Source organism: Excalfactoria chinensis, chromosome 2, assembly GCF_039878825.1.
Source record: "Excalfactoria chinensis isolate bCotChi1 chromosome 2, bCotChi1.hap2, whole genome shotgun sequence".
NCBI classification, from domain to species: Eukaryota; Metazoa; Chordata; class Aves; order Galliformes; family Phasianidae; genus Excalfactoria; species Excalfactoria chinensis.
Genome location: NC_092826.1, coordinates 83,812,893 through 83,834,038, shown reverse-complemented (window position 1 = coordinate 83,834,038; position 21,146 = coordinate 83,812,893). Strand labels below are relative to the sequence as shown.

Here is a 21,146-nt window from a genome sequence, read left to right as displayed (position 1 = left end):
GCTCTTTCTCATAACTGTGCTGAGTGTTCTGGCATCATCCTCTTTCTTACTTTTTCATTTGCTGTGCATGTAATGTTCCCTTGGTCATGGACATCTCAGGGTCTCAGAAAGAGTTGTGTCAGAAGTACTGGGCAGATGAAAGACACCCAAGAGAATGATGAGTGGGGACAGGATTTGAAATGGCTCCTGTTCTAAGCTTGTCTGACAGAGAGGGTATCAATGACTGATCAAGTTTTGAGAGATCATGTCCTCCTCGTCTTCCTTTTGTGCTTCCTCAGAATCAAACTTTTAATTGTCTGTTCATCTGTGTATACAACTAACTGTGCTTTTGTGCTGAAACACAGCTTGAAGCACTGGCTGTCACGTGTACTTCATGCAGTTTTCCCCCATCGCCAGGACTGGAGTTGCATGGCTGTTTGTCTTCTAACTGCTCTTGTAAGGGTTTGTGTAGAAGTTTCAGGCTGTGGTTTGACCTTGTAGTTCTTCAGCGTAATGACAAGCTGGTACTGTGGTACTTTCCCCATTCATCCTGCCTGGCAATATGCAGGTTTCCAGGTTGGGCAGTTCAGTGACTAATCTGGCAGGATTTTTTTGATGTAATTCCAGTGGGTTACTGGTGAGAAGATTAGTTGTTGATAGGTAGGTGGTGACAAGCATCTGTGGGGAGGTAAATCCCCACCTGCCTGTCTGGTGAAGGGATGCCTCTTGGGTTTCCCACATAATTGCATAATGTAACATAAGAGCCCTCAGCCAAGCTCAACTCTGGGTTTGTCACATCCGTGGTTCAGTCAGTTTCAGCTCAGAATCAATTGAGCAGCCCCATACATCATGAAGAGAGAATCACGATGGGAGAAAATGGTTCTGGTGAAAGTATGGTGATATAATGCTTGAGATTTTATTCAGAAGCTTGCATAGAAAATCTGTCTGATGGACCAGGCTTTTGAATGCCACACTGAGGCTTTAAATGCCTCGAACAAGACTTTATGGACTTTGTCAGTAATTAACACCTTTGTCTGGGAACTGGAGGCAGCTTTCTGTACAGCTGAGCTCACCGTCAATGGGGAAAGTCCCATTTCCATTTTTTTTTTTTTAAATCAACTGTAGGGTTTTAGATTTCAACAGAACATGCTCTGCCTACCATTTTCTGAAGCTAAGGTTTCAGCTGTGATTGCTTGGTGGTGGTAGGGAGGAACAGAAGTACACATATGACTTTGACTGTGTAAAGTCTCCAAATCTGTTGCATGAGAATAGAGCCTGGGGGGACTGGTAGCAACAGGACTCCAAAATACTTAGGTTTGTTTGAGTTTCCACTCTGAGAATGGAAAAGTCTTGCTTTGCTCTGAGCTGTGTGTTACTTTTGTCCAGGTCTGGGTGGAAGGGGGAGGGGGGCTGAGGAAATAAAGCAGTGCATGCATTATTGTAACCTTTGGCAAAAGTATTCAAGTATTGCATCAAAAATGCCACGTGGAACCTGTTGTGTTATGAATTGCTATCTAGTTGCTGTGAGAGAGAGCAGGGGCTAGTTTTGGGAGAGATGAGCAAAAGCTAAGTGGTCTTCACAGAGTAAAGACTATTTTAAAAAGCCGTGACGAAGGTAGTTGCCCCTGAAGGGGAACTTCAGTGTAACTTTTTGTTCTTTTTCGGTATCACTCTCCTACTTGATGCTCTGATTCTCAGTTGAGAAGGGCAACTGGTAACAGGCCAAATGGGTTTGAGTCACTGTGGAGGAGGTTCTTACATATTTATGAGCCTTCTCTGAAGAATACATCCACTGAAGTATTTGTAACATTGTGCAGGAACAGTTGTATGGCTTTTAGCAACAATTGCTCACCTTACCAGGGAATATATTTGTGCAGAGCAGGCTGGATGTGGCAGTATGTTCATCATTGATGACAGGAGGCTGTTACTTGCTTCCTGTTACTGTTCACTCTCATGAGCTCTTCCCCAGCAGTGCACGCAGGGAATTGCTGAATGCTTTTCTCTTTTACTTTGAAGTTCTGTTGATATGAAGCTCTGAGAAGTGAGAAGGGTTTGTCTGATTTGAGCAGCCACTAAGTTTTATGTCATGTTTTCATTCTCAATGTTAGCGTATTTTCTCCAGTAGGGAAAAGGATTTATTTAGATAGAGGGAAGAAAAATAGCGTCAAAGAAATTTCAACATGAAAATCTGGGAAGAAAATCTGAAAACATTCACCAGTCCCCACACTTCCACTCTTGTGTCAGTTTTTCCAGTAGGAAGCCTGTTGTTCTTCACTCCACAGCTGCTCCACGTTATTTCAGATTCACTCTGTGATGGTGACCTTACCCTCACCTGCTGTGTCAGGTGAAGTTGACTCCTGTGATTGACACCAGTGTGACACTCTGAAAGCCTGGGGGGTCCCTGGACTAGCTAGGGTATAGCTTCAGCTCTGTCCTTGCCTGTAATATCTCCACGCCGGCCTAACTATTGACAGCATCCTGCATGCAGTGTTGAAGGTTAGTGCCTGGGAAGTGAAGTGAGAGTTTCCAAGCACGGGAAGGAAGGATTGAAGCTGTTTGCGTGGAACGTGCACAGCATTTCTCCCAGCTGTCCTCCAGCATTTCTCTGCATTACAGCTGTGCTTTGTGAGCAGCTGCTGGACTCTGCACATTCTCGCTATGTCCTTGTTCCCAGTGGCCCCTGGCACTCGGTTGCAGGAGCAGCAGAGCAGATGCGCAAGCTCCTTGTTCTGTTCTGCCATAGGGAAAGTTGTTGCCAGTGGGAGGAAGGCACAGCCACTGGGGAGTGGTAGTACTTTAAGTTGCCACGGCTGGATTGGGCAGAAATTGTTTATTAGGAACCCTCTGAGGTCTTTAATTAATACAGCTGCTTTCTGATAATGCTCCCAAGCAAGCATGGTTCTGTGTTATAGCAAGACTAAGATGTGAGATGTGCTTTTAACCCTTGCATTGTGCTGGCTTTCTACTGCCTGTTGAATTTTGCTTTTCCTTTTATTAATTTTAACTCCTCAAACTGGCTCGCTGTGGGGTAGATGAATGGCAAGGCTTGCCAAGCCAAGGGGTGAGAGTATGCAGCTAAGGAATAGGAGGAGCTGCTGATTGCACAGCTTCGGGACCAGCTGTGCTTGCACTAGACCTTTAACACAAGAAAAAGCCAGCAGGGGTAGGCCAGGTTCTGTGCATTAAGCAAGTGGTTTGTTGTAATCTTTTTCAGCTTGGGCTGCAAAAGGCTTGTTTGCAGTGGAACTGTCAGAAGACTGAGAGGGCTTGTTTTTTATTTTTTATTTTTGTCAGATTGTTTTTATAGTTAATAATGAATAGTCTCTCTAGCACTAGACTTAGCACCTTCCATGCAAGGCATAAAACAAGGTCAGTCATGTTCCCATATGTGTGTGTTTGTGAAGGATTGCTACTGAGTATTCTGGGCAATGAGAGCGAACCATGTATTATGACTCAGGTGTGAAAGCAGGCCATCGCTTGTAATATCAAAGTGTTTTCCAGGACCTTTGGAGGGAGTTGTCTTTTCACTAATTGAAACACTGTATAATGTATTTACGTTCAGCTGTTGCCTGCTACCATATAATGTAATCCCACTTATCAACCAGGTACTTCTTGTAATTTTAGTAGGCTATGCAAATCTGCAGTACTTGTTGGCTTATGAAGAAGGACTGTATTAATCCACAGTAAAAGCAAAATGGCAGTAAGATTTATGTTTCATAATTTTTTTTTTTATTCCCTCTGGAAATTCTTGTATGAGTGGAATGTATTTTTAGCTTAGCACATTTATATTTAAATAACAAGCCTTATAAACAAAGCAATAATAGTCCATTGGAGTGGGTTTATGCAAGAATAGCAGAAAGATGGATCACCTTCTTTATAATGCAAGTCAAGGAGATCATTCTAAGTAGTATGAGATGAAAAAATCAGGTGATTAATGTTTGTTCAGTATTTTCATAAGAAACAAGCAGATGTTGTTGATGTGGATCCTTCTCCCTGACAGCCAAAGATATAACAAGGTGCAAGAATTTTGGAGCACTTTAACTTTGTGGGTAGACAGCTATGTAAACAACTTGTCCTACTAGTGATTTAGTAATTGTGTGGGTATGATTTATAGCAGTAGAGCAGCATTAAGCAAACTTGCTTATCCTCACCTGTCACCCTCTCTTCAGGAGCCAGGGTTGCAGGGGGAGGACGTTGTGATCCCGGGCTCCAGCTCCAACTCCCTGCCTCCCCCAGTTTCCAAGGGAGTTTCCAGAGCCAGACCAAGCAGGTGCAGCTGGTTCTGTAGTTCCATCTCTGACTAATGCTCTTTCAGCTGCTTGGTAACTCATCATCGTTTGCTTTTATTCATGTGTCTGACCCCCTGAGCGTGACAGGCCAGACGATGATTGCTTGAATACCGGGGAGAGGTTTCTCTAAACCACTGTAGGAGCTAGTTGAGCCTGTGCTGAAATACACTTCTTGCTAGCAAATTTATATCAGCGTCAAAGGGGTTTTTGGATGTATGTCAGTAGTGTACTTAACCCAGTGTTTTGGGGTAACATCAACTCTTTGTGGTGTCTACTTTTCGTCTGTTGTTTGTCCGTGTGCATCTGTGTTGTTGTTTGGCCTTCTCTTACCTTGAGGCTGATGTCAGCCTGCCATCACTAGTGGCAGAGGAGACATCTCTCCGATTTGATCCTTTTCAGGATCTTCTTGATTTTATACCTCTCTGAAAATCTTTACATCTTTTTGTTCCTCTCCTGTCCAGATAGTAAGGCATTTGTGGCCAATCTACTTACATGACATTTCAAAAAGATAAGCTGATACTAGAATCGTTGTATCGAGGACTGTATTTGAGCGGTCCACGAGTGCTTTGTCTTCCCAAGGCTCCATGCTACATCAGAAGAAATGTTATTTGTGATGGACATTTCTAGGGATTTTATAACTTCAGCAGAGATGGCCTAGTTTCTGTGCTGTGGCTCTCTTTGGCCCTGCAGCATGAATGGGGAAAAAAACCAAACGCATTCATGAGTATTACAGATGAACGTCTTTCCACTTATACCTCCATTCATAATTTCCCAAAATGAATTTAAATTCAAAGACTGGAGGGAAAAAAAGGTGTTGAATTGCATTTTGAATATCACCACGGTGCTTTGTTTGTTTGTTTTCTTTTAGGTTATTTTAATGAATGACAGTCTATTTTAAAATGTTGATACCTAGAGTTAACCACACTAGCTTTTACAATAGTCTTATTCTCCTCAAAAAGAAGAGATTGCTTGAAGAGAAAACATTCAGCACCTTCAAGTACGGATGAGTTATCAGAATTGAATGGAACAGATTCAGTTTCCTGGGTAAAATGAATACCAGAGCTTAGAAAGATGTCAACAGATAAAATAATTGTAGTGACGATAGATGGCCAAGAATGGAGAAGCTGAGACCTGTTTCTGAAATGAGCATGTAAAATGCAGTCCTACTTGTCAGGAAGTAGTTTTGCGTAGACATTACTTACTAACAATTATAGTGGTCTTTGAAAGGATTAGGAAGCAAAAGATATGGGAAGAGAAGTACAATCTGAAGATTATCACTGTTTTATAATATGCGGTAATAGAGGGCTATTTTTCCTTTAATAGAGGGCTGTTTTTCCTTTGTGGCAGACTGGATGTGATTTAGTTAGTGGGTTTCATTCATATCACTTCATTCTCCAAACAAGATCTCTGAAGATCTTGCTGCTAAGACCTATATTGGATTTTCACCAAAACAAAGGTGAAGTGATGACTGAGGCCTCCAATTATGTGAAGATCTAGATGAGTGTTGCTCAGAGGAGATGCACTATGGGCAGTTTGTACACAATGTCATTTTCACTGTTATTCTAACCCAGTGTTTTGGATATGCATGTTGAGATAAAAGCTGACCTGGGTTGGACTACTTTTGTTGTATGTGCTCTGTGATCAAAATGCCTATCTGGATCCCGCACAGTGAGTGGTAGGAATATGTTCTTGATGTGTTCCTTGGAAATGACCATGTGAACATGGATGGCAGCTGATTCATCATAAGTGACTGTAGTGTGTGTGTTCATATTGTTTTGTATCAGATCAAAACAGGTTTTGTCCAAAGTAAGGAATGGGTCTATCTCAATTGGAGAGGTGTGGGCCAGTGTGAGCACTGGTCAGCAATCAAGCAGTCTTTATTAGTAGAGAGTAGCTTAGAAGTGTAAGGGTTTTGTAGCTTGGGAGTGTTAAGGTTTTCTAGCTCGGAACTGAATTTCGAAAGCATCGTTCTTTTTTTCACTGCAGATGACTTCTCTTGAGTCTTCCTGGGTCTCTCATGTCAATATAAAAGACTAGGGCGTTTTATTATATATCTGGCGTTCTTGTGCTGGAATAGCACTTTTCCTGTATTTTCATCCATTGCTGGCTGCATCCAGTAATACAGAATCTCCTAATGGAAGCTGGGTTTTGTTTATTTCTCTTCTTAACTTGAACACTTACTATTTTTTTTCTAACCATTTTAGTGGCATGCTTACTGTTAAATACTTTGTACAGTGATGGCCACATTATCATTGCATTATGATTTTATGCTTTCCTTCCTTGCTTTTCTCTCTTATTATTTGTTCTTGGCTCTGGTTAAATAAACTAAAGCTTAAGGAATCGTTGGCCATGTGGCAAATTGTTTGCAACTTTTCCCCCCCACTTTTGCTGTAGTCCATTTCCATAGCTTGCTTCTTTCAGATTTCAGACAAGTTCTCCCCAGAGTTTCTTCGTGGTAGTTACTATGGAGATGACCATCCAGTCTTCTCCCTTATCCTTCTGCTTTCCTTGAGCTCCTGCAGCTGTTATTTGTCTTTCCAGTGAAGTGAAGTTTGTACAGATCTCCTTTCTTATGTCTCCCCTTTTGCAACATCTCATTTGCTTCTAATGCTTTCACTTTTATGAAATCCTGTAGATATTTGTTTATATGAATAAAATATTGGGATAGGAGTAAGAAGATCCCTAGTTAAAGGGGTCATTCCTGAAACTATTATCTGATTTGATCTGTTTTCACAGTTGAATAGTTGGTCATTGGAGTCATAAGTCTGTAAAATGAATTAGCTGCTAATGTCTGTGTGGGGATGTATGCTGAGTGTCTAGGATAGGCCCTAGAATTTATTTATTTTAAATGGCAGCTTTTAGCATTCAATATAAACATATTCTGGTGCAAGTTAAAATTTCCCTTATGAAGAAATGAAAACTGAGACAACACATCTTTAGCCTTTTAAGTCTGAGAGGCTTTTCTTTGCACTTCATCATAATTTCGATATGCAGCTTTATATATTCCAGTTTTAACATAGAAATGTGGATATGATGGTTTGCTAGATGACTTAAATAGTCACTTGTAATGTGTTCTCTAGCCAAGAAGCTCGGCCACATCTACCTGTCCAAGGGATCATCCCAGGGCTGGTGTAGCTGCACCGCTGTTCTGACAAAGGCTGGTTTCTTATCACAGCTGTATATTCAGAGGTTTTCCTTCTTTCCCTATGGAGGCATTGGCCTGGGGGACCATGAATCATAGCATTGTGTTTTTTTCCTTTGGTCCACTGAGCACAGTTATCTGTGGCATTCCACAGTCCGGAGCCTACTGAGAATTCCCTCTGTTCTGCAGCTGTATGAGTACCCTGCCTTGGGTTGCTGGCCAGACAGTGAAAATCTCTTATCTCCTCTTGAGATCACTGGGATGAAATTATGGCCTAGTGGCCCACTATGCAGCCAGGAAATATATGACAAGGGCAATATGTGCTTCTTTGTGCTGGCTGTGGCACAGCTTGTCACCTGGCAAGAGTCTGGTCAGATCAGGAGCCTCCTTGGGTAACATAGTCATCATTCCTGCCTCTCTTTACGTGGTAAGGTAGGAGGAAGAGACTCTGAAACCCTGTGCTTCTGTGTCTGTGCTGTTCCTCATGCCTTAGATTTTTCTTGGCCGTGTGACAATTTGTCCTGCAAGTTGTCAAGCAAAATGTGTGTTTAAAAATAAATTACTCTAAAATTTTAATCAACTCTTTTTTTTCTTTTTTTTTAGAAAGGAGTCTAATGTTTTTCTTTTACAGTCGTCTAGTTTGCTGTGAAAATGAGCAGCTGGGGCTTCCTTGATGACTTCTATTTTTAGTGTCGTCTTCTTTACACCTGCACACTGAAAATCATAAGTTTTCTAACTGTGATTGAGAAATCTCACAGAAACTTCGGCTCTTTGATCAGAAGCCTGAAATCAGGCTGGCCTGCTTACTGTAGTATCTCAGCTTGGACTTTATATGCTTGTCTTAAGATAGAGAAATTGACCACTATTGATTCTTCTTGAAATCTAATTCCTCCTACATGAACGGTTCATAAAAGAAAAACGAGGCAAATGAGATGTGGCAAAATTTCCGAGAACCTCACTTGTATGTCTCTAGCTTTATGAAGTCCTCTCATTACCTGAGAATTAGATTGTAAGGATTAAGCCGTGGGTAGATAAATGTTACCGTGCAACTGAGGTTTGTTTTTTATTTCAGTTTTATTTCATTCCTGTTATCTACAAATCCTGTTGTCAAGTTTATTCTTGATACTGTGCCACACGAAAAACCAGGTTAAGAGTATTTAATTGCTTCCAGTTTCCAGATGGACTGCAAAATAAACTTAAAAGGTGAATTGGGTGAAAAATGGAAAAACAGAGGAGATAGCACTTGAGTAAAAGCCACGCTATTCTTATCGGGAATTGACTGGAATAATTCAGAAAAAGAACATGTGAACTGAAAAGTCTGTTTTTGCCATTATGCCTAAAGTCACAGGGCCCAGCTACTAAAAGAATTCAAATGTTTACTGCCCTTTGTGCAATAAATTCACAGTATCTCTCCTAGGTGCATTGTAGGGAAGATGTATGTTCAAAATGTTGCCATACAGCAGTCTCTTGCTTGTCTCTTAATCTCTGTACCTCTTTTGCACCTTCACATTTAATTAGTGTATTCTTGAATGTTTTGAGGTTGGAATAGTATTTGTTTATTGCTTCAAAGAGAAATGCAGAATTAAAGTGTATTATTTATTTCCCTTTCTTTTATTTATATATTAAAAGTGTCTATTCTGCTTTATGCATTTATGTTTCTACTTCCATGTTGTGATATAAAATTGAGATATATATTACTAAAGTAAAAATTCTCTCCCTAAAGGAGGATTTTGACAGTGCTTTATTGGCTGGTATTCATTCAAAATGATTTTTAAATGTCAAGAATTAACCTTTGGATTCGCTGAAAGATCTTATTTGTTAGTGATTTCAGTGGGACAGACATTCTCCTAAGACATCTAAATACTGAAAACTACTGTAAAGTAACTGCCTCTGGTTGTGACGGTGCTTGGAGTGGCGCTTTCTATTTTCCTTGCCGCCTTCTGGATTCTCCAGTGGAGAGGCTTGTTTTCTTTTCCTTTTCAGTGATGCTTTCCTACAGAAGCTGGAGTTTTAACCACAGAACAAGTCATCACAAAGTCATACCAGGTATTCTCCACCAGGCTTTTATCAGCCTGATGTTGCTCTATCTGTTGGAGTTGGTCATTGTGGACTCCAAGCAGTTGAATGGTTTGGGTTTCCACCATCCTGCCATGGGCAGGATTACTGACCTGCAGTGTTAACCAAGGCTGCATCCAAGAGTTATTGAACAGGTTGCTGGCAGTCTGTGTTTCCTACTTGTTGGGTACTTTACTATTTTAGTTGCAGAGAAAGATGTCGTCTTCAGCTGCTGGACTGTTAATTCAGTGCCATGTGTTGGTTGTGAAGATCGATGTTGCAGCATTTCCTCTGAAGCTTATGTGCAGATTTACTAGTTTAGTGAGAGTACAGAGAGTACATGACATTCTTAGTAAAAATTGAATAATTTTTCCATTTTTATTTGGTGTTACACGGTTGTTCAATGCAAATAGCTTTTTAAAATAAGTAAAAAGAATGCGCTGTGCATTTCCTAAGTCTCACTGTATTTTCCAATTTCAGGCACAGAAACTTGCCAAGATGGAATTTATTCCAAATTATGATCGTCGCTTTTTAATCTTTGTAGTTGCACCTTCCTAAGCTCTGTATCTCACCCCCTTTCACTTTTTAACTGTTCAGTTTCAGGACATGTAACTGCTCTAGCTGTTGTGGTTTGTGTCTCTCATTCTTTGGTATTATGTGCTTCCTTCAGTTCAAGCCTTCAGTCTGATTTGCTTCTCTGTTAGGTTTTTTCATGACATTCGAAGCTCTGCCTGACTGGGGATGCAGCTGTATGCTAATTTCCCAGTTTCTACAAAATACTGACAGGTTACTGCTGAAGTATTTAAACTTGAAGGAAGGAAATTTCTGAGCTGGGTTTCTTGAGATAGGTAGATTTTGGACTTGTTGATGTTTGTCTTCTCAGTTCTGGAAGAGAAACATTCCTCTTGCTCCTTTTCGTTAGACTACACTCTGATGTTTTTAGAATTGCAGTTCTGTCACATCATTATTTCTAATTTTTAACATCAAAAAGGCAAGTTAAAAGGGAATTTATTAGAAGTTCTTGTTACTCTTCTAAAAGGGAGTGCAAATTTAATCTTTGCATACTGTACCTTCATATAGCAATTTTGAAAGGCTCTTTGGACTTAAGTAGGTTTTGACGTGAAGACAGGCAACAGTATTTCACTATCTGAGCAGATTTCCAGACCCAGATGCTTTCAGCTTGTTCTGATCTCTCTTGTCCTTGGGCTGTGCTTATTTTTACAAGGCACTGATAACAGCTCAGCCACATTTCTTTTAGAATTTGAAGATCCCGACTTGAAAAGCAAACCAACAAAAACTTCCCAAAGTGGAATCTGGAGGATATGGATGCCTTCAGTAATCCCTTTATTTTCTATTACAGATCAGAATACCTGTTGTGTCAGGCATTTTTTTGGGGGTGGGCAATTATGGGAGGCTTTCTAGCAACATGATTCCCAGAAGAAAAATTGTTTTTTCCAGCTAGTAAATAGTAGTGCAAAGGTAATGTCTGTTTAGTGATCTGTGTCCCCACTCCCCCTTCAGTATTATAGGGTCCTGAAGGAACTGGCTGGTCTGGTTGCCAAGTCACTCTCCATCATATGTCATGCTGTCATATTCATGGCTGTCAGGTGAAGTCCCTGGTGATTTTCTTTTCTCCATTTCTTGAAAATAAGGATACTTGGAGAACTACAAGTCATTGAACTTCACACCTGTGCCTGGGCAGATCATGGAGCAGATCTTCTGGGAAGTTATGCTAAGGCACATGTAAGATGAAGAGATGATCTGAGACAGCCAGCACAATTTCACCAGGGGTATATTGTCTCTAAATTGGAGGGGTATGGGTTTGAAGGCTGGACTATTGGGTGGTCATAGACAGGTTGTTAATAGTTATCTCTATGTCCAGGTGCAGGTCAATCATGAGTGGTATCCCTCAGGGGATCCATTTTGGGACAGTCAATCTTCAGTGTCTTTTTTCAGTGTCATAGATTGTAGAATTGAGCATGCCCTCAGCAAGTTTGCTGATAACACGAAGTGGAGTAGTGCAGTTGACACAACTGAAGGGAGGGATGCCATCCAGAGAGACCTGGACAAACTCAAAAATTAGGCACATGAGTGCCTAATGCAGTTCAACAAGGCCGAGAATAAGATGTTGCACTTGGGTTGGGGCAGTCCCAAATATGAGTACAGATGGGGAGAACTCACTGAAAACACCCCTGAGGGGAAGAACTTGGGGATCCTGATGGACATGAGCCAGCAGTGTGCTCTTGCAGCCTGGAACGCCAACTATGGATCTGCATCAAAAGAGAGGTGGAAGAAGGGAGAGGGAGGTGATTTCCCCCTCTAACTTACCCTTTGGAGGCCCCATCTGGAGTATTATGTCCAAGCCTGGGGCCCAGTGCAAGAAAGACACAGAATTGGGATGGGTCCAGAGGAGGGCCATGGAGATGGTCAGAGGGCTGGAACACCTCTCCTATGAACAAATGTTGAGGAAGCTGGACTTGTTTAGTTTGCAGAAGAGTAGGCATCTGGGAGATGGGGCTTCCATTACTTGAAGGGAGATTATAAGGAGAGAGACCGATTTTTTTATTTTTTATTTTTTTCCATTGTTTAATAGTAAGGGGAAAAGGGGGGATATTTTTAGGCTAAAGGAGAGGAGATTTAAAGTAGATGTTAGGAAGAACTTTACTCAGAAAGTGGTGAGTTACTGGTACATGCTGCCCAGAGAGGTTGTGCTTCCCCATCCCTGCAGGCATTTCAGGACCACGCTGGATGGGGTCCTGGGCAGCCTGATTGGGTAGGTGACAACTCCTGTCCACAGCAGGAGGGTTGTAGTTGAATGATATTTAAGGTCGCTTCCGACTTAAGCCATTCTGTGTGCGATCCAAATATTATATTGTATCCTTTAAATGTCACAAAGGCAGAACTTGAAAGGCACTTGTTAAGGGCAGCATTATTCACAATCCCAAAGAAAATGTGGAAAAAAGAAAGCCACCTTTTGCCTTCTTGATTCTTTTCCCCCCAATAATAAGGACATCAGGATCCCTTTTCATGGTTTCATTTTTCCACTCGGGTTCCTGTTGCTAACATGGCATGAAAAACATTCTGGTTTTCTGAATTAACTTCTTCTGTTGGTTAACGTTTGCTGTAATTTCATATGAAAAGAATTGAGCTATTTAGTCCTTAAAAATAAACTTATTTTCTGTTTGTGTTCCTCTCTGTGCTTTTTGGAGTTACTGGACAGTCCAGGATGTGTGAACTGATTGTTGACTTGTCTGCTTTGTTTGCTTCCACGTTTGTTCCTGACTGCTGTTTTCTTGGGACAATCCCAACCTTTTCTACTGAAGTGTTTTTCTGCTAGGTGTTGTTCAACAGAATCTACGTGGTTTCCCAGTATGAGCCTTAATGAAAACAAATGTTTATGGCATTTCCTGATAGGTGAGCTGCTGTCTTTAATTACAAAGGACCTGGAGATGGAGGAGGAAACTCAATCATCTCATTTGCCTTATTGGCAACAAAAGATCCTAGAACTGTTTGCACTGGACTCGTTCAGCCTGCTCTACTTCACAGACAATTGAGAGTTTCTGAGCATTTGAATACAGTTTATTCTATCAATTAAAAAAGAACAAAACAAGACCTGTCTCTTACGTTGCTTAAATACCTATTAAGCCCATGAACAGAATACTAATTTAGGTGGCTCTGTATAATGAGCTCTGAATTTCTGAGTCATGTCGGCCATAGAACCTTTTAACGAGGACGTGGAAAACTCCACAAAAAAAACTAATGTCAGTCTTAGTTCCTTAATTATTTTAATGAGTGTAGAAATGAAAAGCTCCAAAGCGTTGTGTCACAGTTGTTATTTTCCAGATTGAATATCACAGGGAGAACTTATAAAGATTTCAGCTAGATTGCTGAGGTGGATGAAGCATGGAGCAAGGAGCCCCAAGCACTGTCAGTACTCAGCCTCAGCAGCACACCTCATCAGCTGGCAGTCACTTGGAATTCTTTGATGGGATGGCTTATTGTGTTCTTTTTGTCAATGTACATATACACAGAAATCAGTGGCGTTGTGCTGCTGTAACAAGGGGTTGTTTTACACAGCTGCTCTCTGTCAGCTTGATAGGTGGCCATTGCTAATATCTGAAGTGAGTTTTTTAACTATGAATGGGGGCCACTTTGGATTCACAGGGATTTTCATTGGCTTCTGCTGTGATGCTAGGTGCTACCCGCCTTTCAAAACATATTCTTCTTCCTTTAACATGCCTACAGGTTACTTTATCTTGCTGTACAGTCCTTGTAGAAGGTGCTGCTGCGTGCACAGTGGCAGCTCATAAGCTCCCCACGCATAGCAGACAGTGCTCTCTGCTTGTTCCTTTGGAGAACATTATTATATAATGCAACGTGGCACGTCGCTGAATCTGTCTGGGGCTCATGTCCCTGTTACAGAGGGGAGAATCATCAAGCTGGGCTTCTTACAGAGCTCAGCCTTACCTAATGATATGTGAAACATAATATAATACGTTAATTGTTGCTTTAGATTTTCCAGCCTCATGCAACCGTCTTCCCACAGCATGAGCTTTATTTTCTCCTTAGCCTGCGTTATTTGTATTATTTGTAAATGTGATTATTAGACTTGGAAGAAAAAAATAAAGACAGAGAACCTTGAGAAAAGCCAGCTAGTCAGAGTTAAGACAGTTGTGTTTGACAGTAAATGGTGAACACAGGAAGACTGGTGATGCTCCAGGCATATTGTGTTATTGATGAAAACAAACTGCTTGCTGACATCTGCATAAACCAGTCCCTGACTGATGGCATCCCAGAGCCTTTCCACACCAACTAACAGCAGAATTGCTCAATTTCCTGCAGTGAAAGTTGCAGGTTTTGAATGTCCCCCCCCCCCCCATAAATTTTTCTGTTTTTTCTTTGTTAGCACCTCAGTGCCTAGTGCAGAAGTGTCTTTTCTTTCTTCAGGCTGTGAAGTCCTGTGCTTCCTAAGATGGGTTTCTTACGCCAACTTCTGTGTTGAGATGTCATGTCTACTGTACTGTACTGACTGTTGCTCTCAGCACCAGGCAACTTGGGTTTAGCTCCTATTTTTCCTGTAACTGTTGTTGCCCTACTGTGTTATGAGGCTTATTTATGTTGTTACCTGAGCAGTGTTTGTAGGCTGATGTTTGTTGGTTTTTTTCCTCTAGGGGTCATTTCTGAGGTGCTATAAATTGAGCTACCATAGTTTGCTTTCTGTTTCTTGTCTAGAAAGTAAGGGAAAGAGAAAGTAACACTTTGTTTTATTGTAGAGTTCATTTGATTGATTTAAATAACGACAAACTCTAGCTTTTGACATGCCTCATTTTCCATAGCAGCTTTCTCGATCAGGGAGATTGTTCCGGCCTGTGGCTGATCAAGTATGGTACCTTTTGCATGGATTTTGTTCAGTGCAAGAATGGAGAGTGTGAAGACGTTGCCAAGAAATAGTTTTTTCCCCTGTTGGTTTTTGCTTTGAAACCTCCTGTTTTTACGGTGATGTTTGTATGTAGTAGTTGGCTGCTAAGTCCTTCTGAAGAAACTGTTTGATAAAACTATGACTGGTCTTAAATTTGGCACTCCTGATGCTGGGTGAGGATGTGAGCAGCAGCAGCTGCTTTTCTTTACATCTACACTATAGAATAGTCTATATATATTGAAACAGTCTAACCGTTTCAATCAGTTCTAGAATACTTTATTTAAGGAACTAGAGCTGGAAAAGATCTTAAACCTGGAGTTCCCTCAGAGCCAAGCTTTGCGAGAATTGTGATGTCTGGTTCATCTGTTTGGTGGGATGGATTCCTTAGTCAGTGTGGGAGAACATGAAGTTTGGAATTTTGTTTGTTTTTAAGGGGGAGAGGTATGTAAAGTGCACTTAGCTGTGGTGGTTAGTTGTCTCATTATATTATGAAGTACCTTCTGCAAGGCTTATTGATCTAAAATTTGGCTATTTGTTTTTCCGATCTCTCTCTGATCCTTTTTATTGCAAATTATAAATATATATGAGTGTGTGTGTACATGTATATGCATGTTTGAAACTCCGATTAGAGTAGAACTTTGGTATATAGTTGAATTTCGTACAGCTTAAGTGTTGTGAGCCAGATTAGTTCTCTCGTGCTGGCTGGGGTCACATAGTGGCTGTGAGTGATACTCATGGTGACCCAGTTACTCCTAATGTAGCTTCTCATCTTGTAGATTTATGTAACACTGATGCACTGAATAGCTGGAATGCTTTTAAAAGTGTCTTGCTGTGAGGAGTCCCTCATGGGTGGGAAGAGCCTCTGTGAAAGCACAAGATACATATTTGTGTGTTAGCATGTTTGGCAAAATTCTTACCTAAGCTTGGAGCCCTGAATGAGGCCAGAGGTGTCTCAGTCTGGTTTGTTTTATAAATATCCCTTACTGATTCAGAATGTGAAATTGGAGTCAGTGCCTTTTCCAAAGTACAGAATTTGGACATTTTGAGAAATTTAGAGTGTGTATTTCTACCTAACGTGACATCTGGGCTCAGTCTGTGGTAGAAAACAGAACCCAGTAGGTCGTGGAGCAGATGGGCTGGAATCTGGGATCGTTTTAGCAGTGATTTTGGATTTACTGATTCAAAATCATTAGAACCTTAATCATGGTCCTTCACTGAAATTTTCTAGATGGGCTTTGTTAATTTAACTTAAGACATAGCCTTTGAATTAATGAAGTTAAGGCAGAGCAAGAGCCTGTTTGGCTAGGCTGTCTTTTTGATTTATCTGTCAACAAGGCACTGATTTAACCTACTCTTCACCCATAACAGTCCACGTGGATTAGAACTGATTTAACAAAACTTATTTAATTAAATTGGGGCAATCTTGTGTTGCCAGAGAGGCCTCAGGAGAAGCATCTCTTGTTCTGCCTTTTGGCATTTTCTTCCCTTGGTAATGGAGCGATAAAAGATGCATTTATTTTATTTGTTGACTTTGTTGACTTAATTCTCGCCTTCAAGCTATTCAGATTTCCTTAGTGCTAAGGGCAGTCACTTATACAATCTATTGTGGTCGCATTTGTTGTTACTTGGAATGGTACCCCTAGTTTCTGAACCCATAAGGTAATATAATTCGAAGCACAGAAATCAAGAGGTTTATGAAACACTCTACGTACATTAGGTTTACCTTAGGTTAGGTTCTTCTCAGCAGCTGACTGGCTAAGGCAATGATTTCTGTATTTTTTTTTTCTGGTTGGGCATGTTGTCAGCCACGTTGTAGTTTTCTCTGCCACTCTCAATCTTCTGGCCCTTGCAGGGTTTCCATTATATTTTCAGGTAACTTCTGCTTTCCTGAATGTGCTGATGGCTCTTTGCACTCCCTAGCAATGTTTTTCTTTTCTTTAATTGCTCCTTGCCTTATTGCTTGCTTTCTTTCAGTGCTCAAGTGTTCTTTCCAATTTTGTTTTTTTTCACTCTTCAGCGTTTTTTTGGATGACATTTTCGCCAGTTGCCTTACAGATGCATGGGTTTTCAGATCTAAATGAACTGATGCTGAGAGTTCATCAAGTGTTCCGTGGCAGTCCCAGCTGAAGTAATTGCCAATTTCTCCCTGCTCCTGCATGGGAGCACACTGGCACAACTTATTGCACAGTTGTGTGGTAAACCAGGTCTGAGTCGTGATCTGATTTAAACAAAGCATCGTATCCCCACCAACCACCTACAATTTTCCATAGGATTTTAATCCTTCTGCCTGCTCTCCTTTGGCTAACGTCTAAGATCTGTTGGGGAAAAGTGACAGAAATGTTATTTGCCCAAGGACTTGCACTAAATCACTGACCACGCATTAAAGCTGCTCCGCTCATGGCTCAGTGTGGTACTTCCCTGTTGCAAACGATGTGTGGGTAGAGAAGGATCAGCATGTGGCAACACCAAAGGGTTTTGGACCTTTATGAGCATACAAAACTGTGCTTAGTGAGGTGAGGAACCCAAGATCTGGAGCAGCACATCACAGCATTGTGCAGATGTCACCGCCAGGCCATCACTGATGCAGCTGTAGATCCTGTGTGGTCTGAGAGATGGGCATGACCAGTTGGAACTGTGGACGAAAGGAAACATCTGTCCTGCAGAGAGTCTGATTGAAAAGTACAGGTTCGGGAAGGATGTTTGAGCTTAGATATGTTATCTGTTACTTAGGAAGAGGTTGCTAGTATAATAAAAGTACTGGGATGCAGTGAGTAGCAAAGTGTGAACGAGGGCTAATTGTGTACTTGGTGGTTCGTGTTTGAACTAATTGCAGCAGTTCACATTTGAGTCTAGTTGTTGGGTGTGGAGCAAGTTGAAGAGTGACTGTATGCATATACAGCTAAAGTATTTGTGAACAGATTGAGTTTGTAATGCAGTACGCTAAGCGGAAGGCATCTTGCTGCCTGTCACATAGCAGCTCACATGTTGCCCACTAGCAGGTTAAAATGGCTGAAGATGAACTCCTTTCTAAGCATGAAATGAACTATTTATTCCAGTGCATCTGTTCTGATGGGGACACTTACAGAGTGTGGCCCTGAGGTTGCACACATGTTTCTAGAAATCGCTGGTGGTCTTTTCTTGGAGCCTTTCCCAATGTTACGTCAACCATTTACTCTTGCCATCAGATGTCTGAGCGTGGAAGGGAACACTGGTCAGAAACAAGCGATAAGCAGCAGGCCAGGTTGCGGCAACTTCATGTCAAGAACATTTCCAAAGTAACCCCGTGTAAAACTAGTACACTGGCTGCTGCTGAACAGGACATTTTGGCTGCCTAGATCAGCAGACACTCAGCTTTTGTGCAGCTCAACTGTGCTTGCCACCATCGGTGCTTGCAGTATCTGGGTTGCCATCCTCATGCATCCTCTCCTATTTTCACATTTGTAAGCTCAGCTTATGACAGAGTATAGGAAAAATGGTGTGATGGGGGCACACTTGCAGAAAATCAGTCCTTGTCATTAGTTCAGGGAAAAAAAAGCAGGTTATCCTGTAAAAATGAAAATGTTGCTTCAAAATCTTCATGAAGACAAGGTTGCCATGGCAGGAGGGCTGACAGAAAAGGGGACAGCACTGGCATTGCTGCCAGGCACATTTTCTGCTCGAATTTTACAGTTCAGTAACTAATGTGTTTCTCAGTCAGTTTAAGGTGATCTTAATGCAAGCTGCTACTGGAAAAGGCAGTCTTGTACTTCCTCCCATGAGTTCTCACCACCTTTCTGTGCCAACGCTGGCACTTCTGTGGTTATGAAACCCAACCCAGCAAAGAAAAAAAATCAACCTATAAATTAATTTTCAGCTAGATTGCCTTCCTCAGCCAGCTGATTATTGGGTCTCAGGAGCTCTAGTGCTTGCAAAAACAGGAACGCGTGGCTGGAGGTGAAGCAAAGAGCATATACCATATATTTTTTCATCAGCAGCCCTTGCTGAAACCAGTTTAAACTAAGCCAAGTCCCTCCTTTAGGGCAGGAATATGCAGCTGGGGCAGCGCGGCAGTTTGCTGCTCTGGAAGAGTATAGTCATGCTGCCTTCTCCCTCTTCCCAACTGGGTGCTGTGTTCTTATCCTTCATGGCAGGACTCAGAGGAATGTGGGTTTCCACATTTGTCAGCAGCAAGATCGATTTCTTTTTTGTGCCATCAAATTTCAGGCATCCAGCTGCAGAGATGCTGCCGTATCCTAAGAGTAAAAGTAAGAAGGGTTTTAGGGAAGGTGAAGTGTTTGATAAATCTAACCTTTTCTCAGAGGGATTTGTATTTTTGCCCATTCCTGGACTAATCGGTGCTTTGCATGCACAAATGGGGTGTGCTATAATCACCTGGTACCAAAATGGATTCAGTATGCGTTTTTCCTAGAGTTTCTTGAGGTAGGTCCACTCATACTGCAAGAATCAAGAAAGTATTGAGTACTTCTTACGGCAGGTAGAGAAAGAAAATCTGCAGGGAAGGCTATAGATTGTGTGGCACAGGAATTGTTACCATAGTTTCCATCCATATCATTAGTTCCCAACCACTTTATCTGGCTTTTAGGAGGAAGAGAAAGACAGCATGCTCTGGCAGTCTAGCCAGCCCCCTCTCATCGGATTTAGCGTGCCTCAAAAGGAGAGGTGCAGGGTGCGTGGCCCCTTTTCTTTTCAGGCAAATTTGACTGGTAGCAGGATGTGGTGTGGCTTGAAAGAAGGCATGAAGAGAGTTACTGTGACAATTGACTGCATCTGCCTGATTGACTTACAAGAATAGGCTGTTTGACTCCCGGGGAGGAAGCCTGGGGAGGGTGGCAGTTTGCTTCCAAGAAAACCTTAATGACAAAAAGACAATGATGCAGGAAAAGAGTAGTGATCAACAAGCACAGATAGCACTTGCTAAAGTTTCTCTGCTATACCCCTCAAAAACATTAGGATAGTATAGATTTAACTTCACAGACTACACTGATTTTTATTTTTTTTTTCATTAGTTCATTTGTATGTTTCTATTTAGTAATGTTTGTTGGCAAGACAGTGAACATGATTGATGGGTGTTTTATGCAGAAGTGATCACTTCGCTGCTTATCAGAGCAAAGTCTGTGAGGCAGGTATAGGGTGTCTCATGTCTTTTCTTTAGCTTTCTCTAAATGTTACAGTTTTACAGACAAACACTGAGTCCATAATAATAGCCAGATGCTGCTGTGGATCCTCTGGGAGGCCAGCCCCATGGGAAGTGGGGATATCTGGTTTCAGGTATGGTTAGATTGCAAGCAGTAGACTCGGCGAGAGGTTAAAATGCCTGCAACCTACTGACCGTGTGACTTTTATCACTTCCTGCCAGCAGACAGAAAATTGTATTCAAATGGTAGGGATTAATGGAGGACTTAATTGAACAGGAAGTTTTTCAGCCATTCAGATGATGGCTAAAATGATCCATACGCTGTTAGTTCTGACATCTCTGCCAGAAGTAATCTCTGTCTTTCTGGCTAGCAGAAGTTACTTCTAGGGCAAAAAGTGAAAGACTGCAGTAGTTGAAGTACTCATGTTTTTCTGAGGATTGGAAAACAAGAATGAAATGATCTGTCCCGTAATGTTTTTCCTTTCTTTTTTAAGGCACATTTGCAGACAGAAGGCTGCTCAAAGTTAAAAGTTTTTTGGTTGTTGTTCAGCTGCATGGCTTTAATCTTGTGCTCTTAGTGCTTGACCAGATTACTAGGGAACTGCTGATACATTTGCTATTACTGGGTGTATCATTCACCATTCAGTCCTAATGTGCAACCATTTTGGAGAGGAGTATGGAAGAAAGGATTGCACTGAGTTTGTCAGGATTTTAGTTTTCAGACAAAGTACAGAATGGCGTTGCATGAGTAATGAAACAAGAAGCACTGTCATCTGAACCATTCCAGTTTTGTTTATTGTCTCCTGGTTGGAAACTAGAAAGCAAACATGTTTTTCCAGCGTCCATCAGATGTCTCGGAGCACTGAAAATGCTACTAGGAGAGTTTTGAGGTCGCAAAAACCTCTTATGTGTGCTAAAAGTAACTTTGATTCTGTGTAACTGAAGAGGGCAAGGGCTGAGGTTTTAGAAAACTAGGCACATTTTAACATTCTGAAGAATCTTTTCCACAGTAAATCTTTCTGGTGGGAAATCTTTCTGTAGGGCCAGGAAGATTTCTTCTGAAACTTTATTTGTGATTGACCTCAGTTAACCAATAACCACACAGAGGAAAGAACAGCGTTGCAGAGC

General features: G+C 41.4%; 1 protein-coding gene across 5 annotated transcripts in view; it reads left to right on the top strand.

Annotated features, from left to right (window-relative positions):
- The window catches only part of JARID2 (jumonji and AT-rich interaction domain containing 2), a 202,740-nt gene that overhangs the window by 114,189 nt on the left and 67,405 nt on the right, over positions 1–21,146 (top strand). Inside the window, exon 1 of one of the 5 annotated variants that reach the window (XM_072327480.1) lies at positions 3,183–3,348. The exons of 2 other annotated variants lie outside the window; for them this stretch is intronic. In XM_072327480.1, the coding sequence (XP_072183581.1) occupies positions 3,293–3,348 (56 nt within the window). In that variant the 5' untranslated portion in view covers positions 3,183–3,292. Of the gene's footprint in view, positions 1–3,182; positions 3,349–4,136; positions 4,250–4,371; positions 4,482–21,146 lie in introns of those variants that run through there. 2 more of the 5 variants (XM_072327483.1, XM_072327481.1) reach the window with 2 other exon arrangements.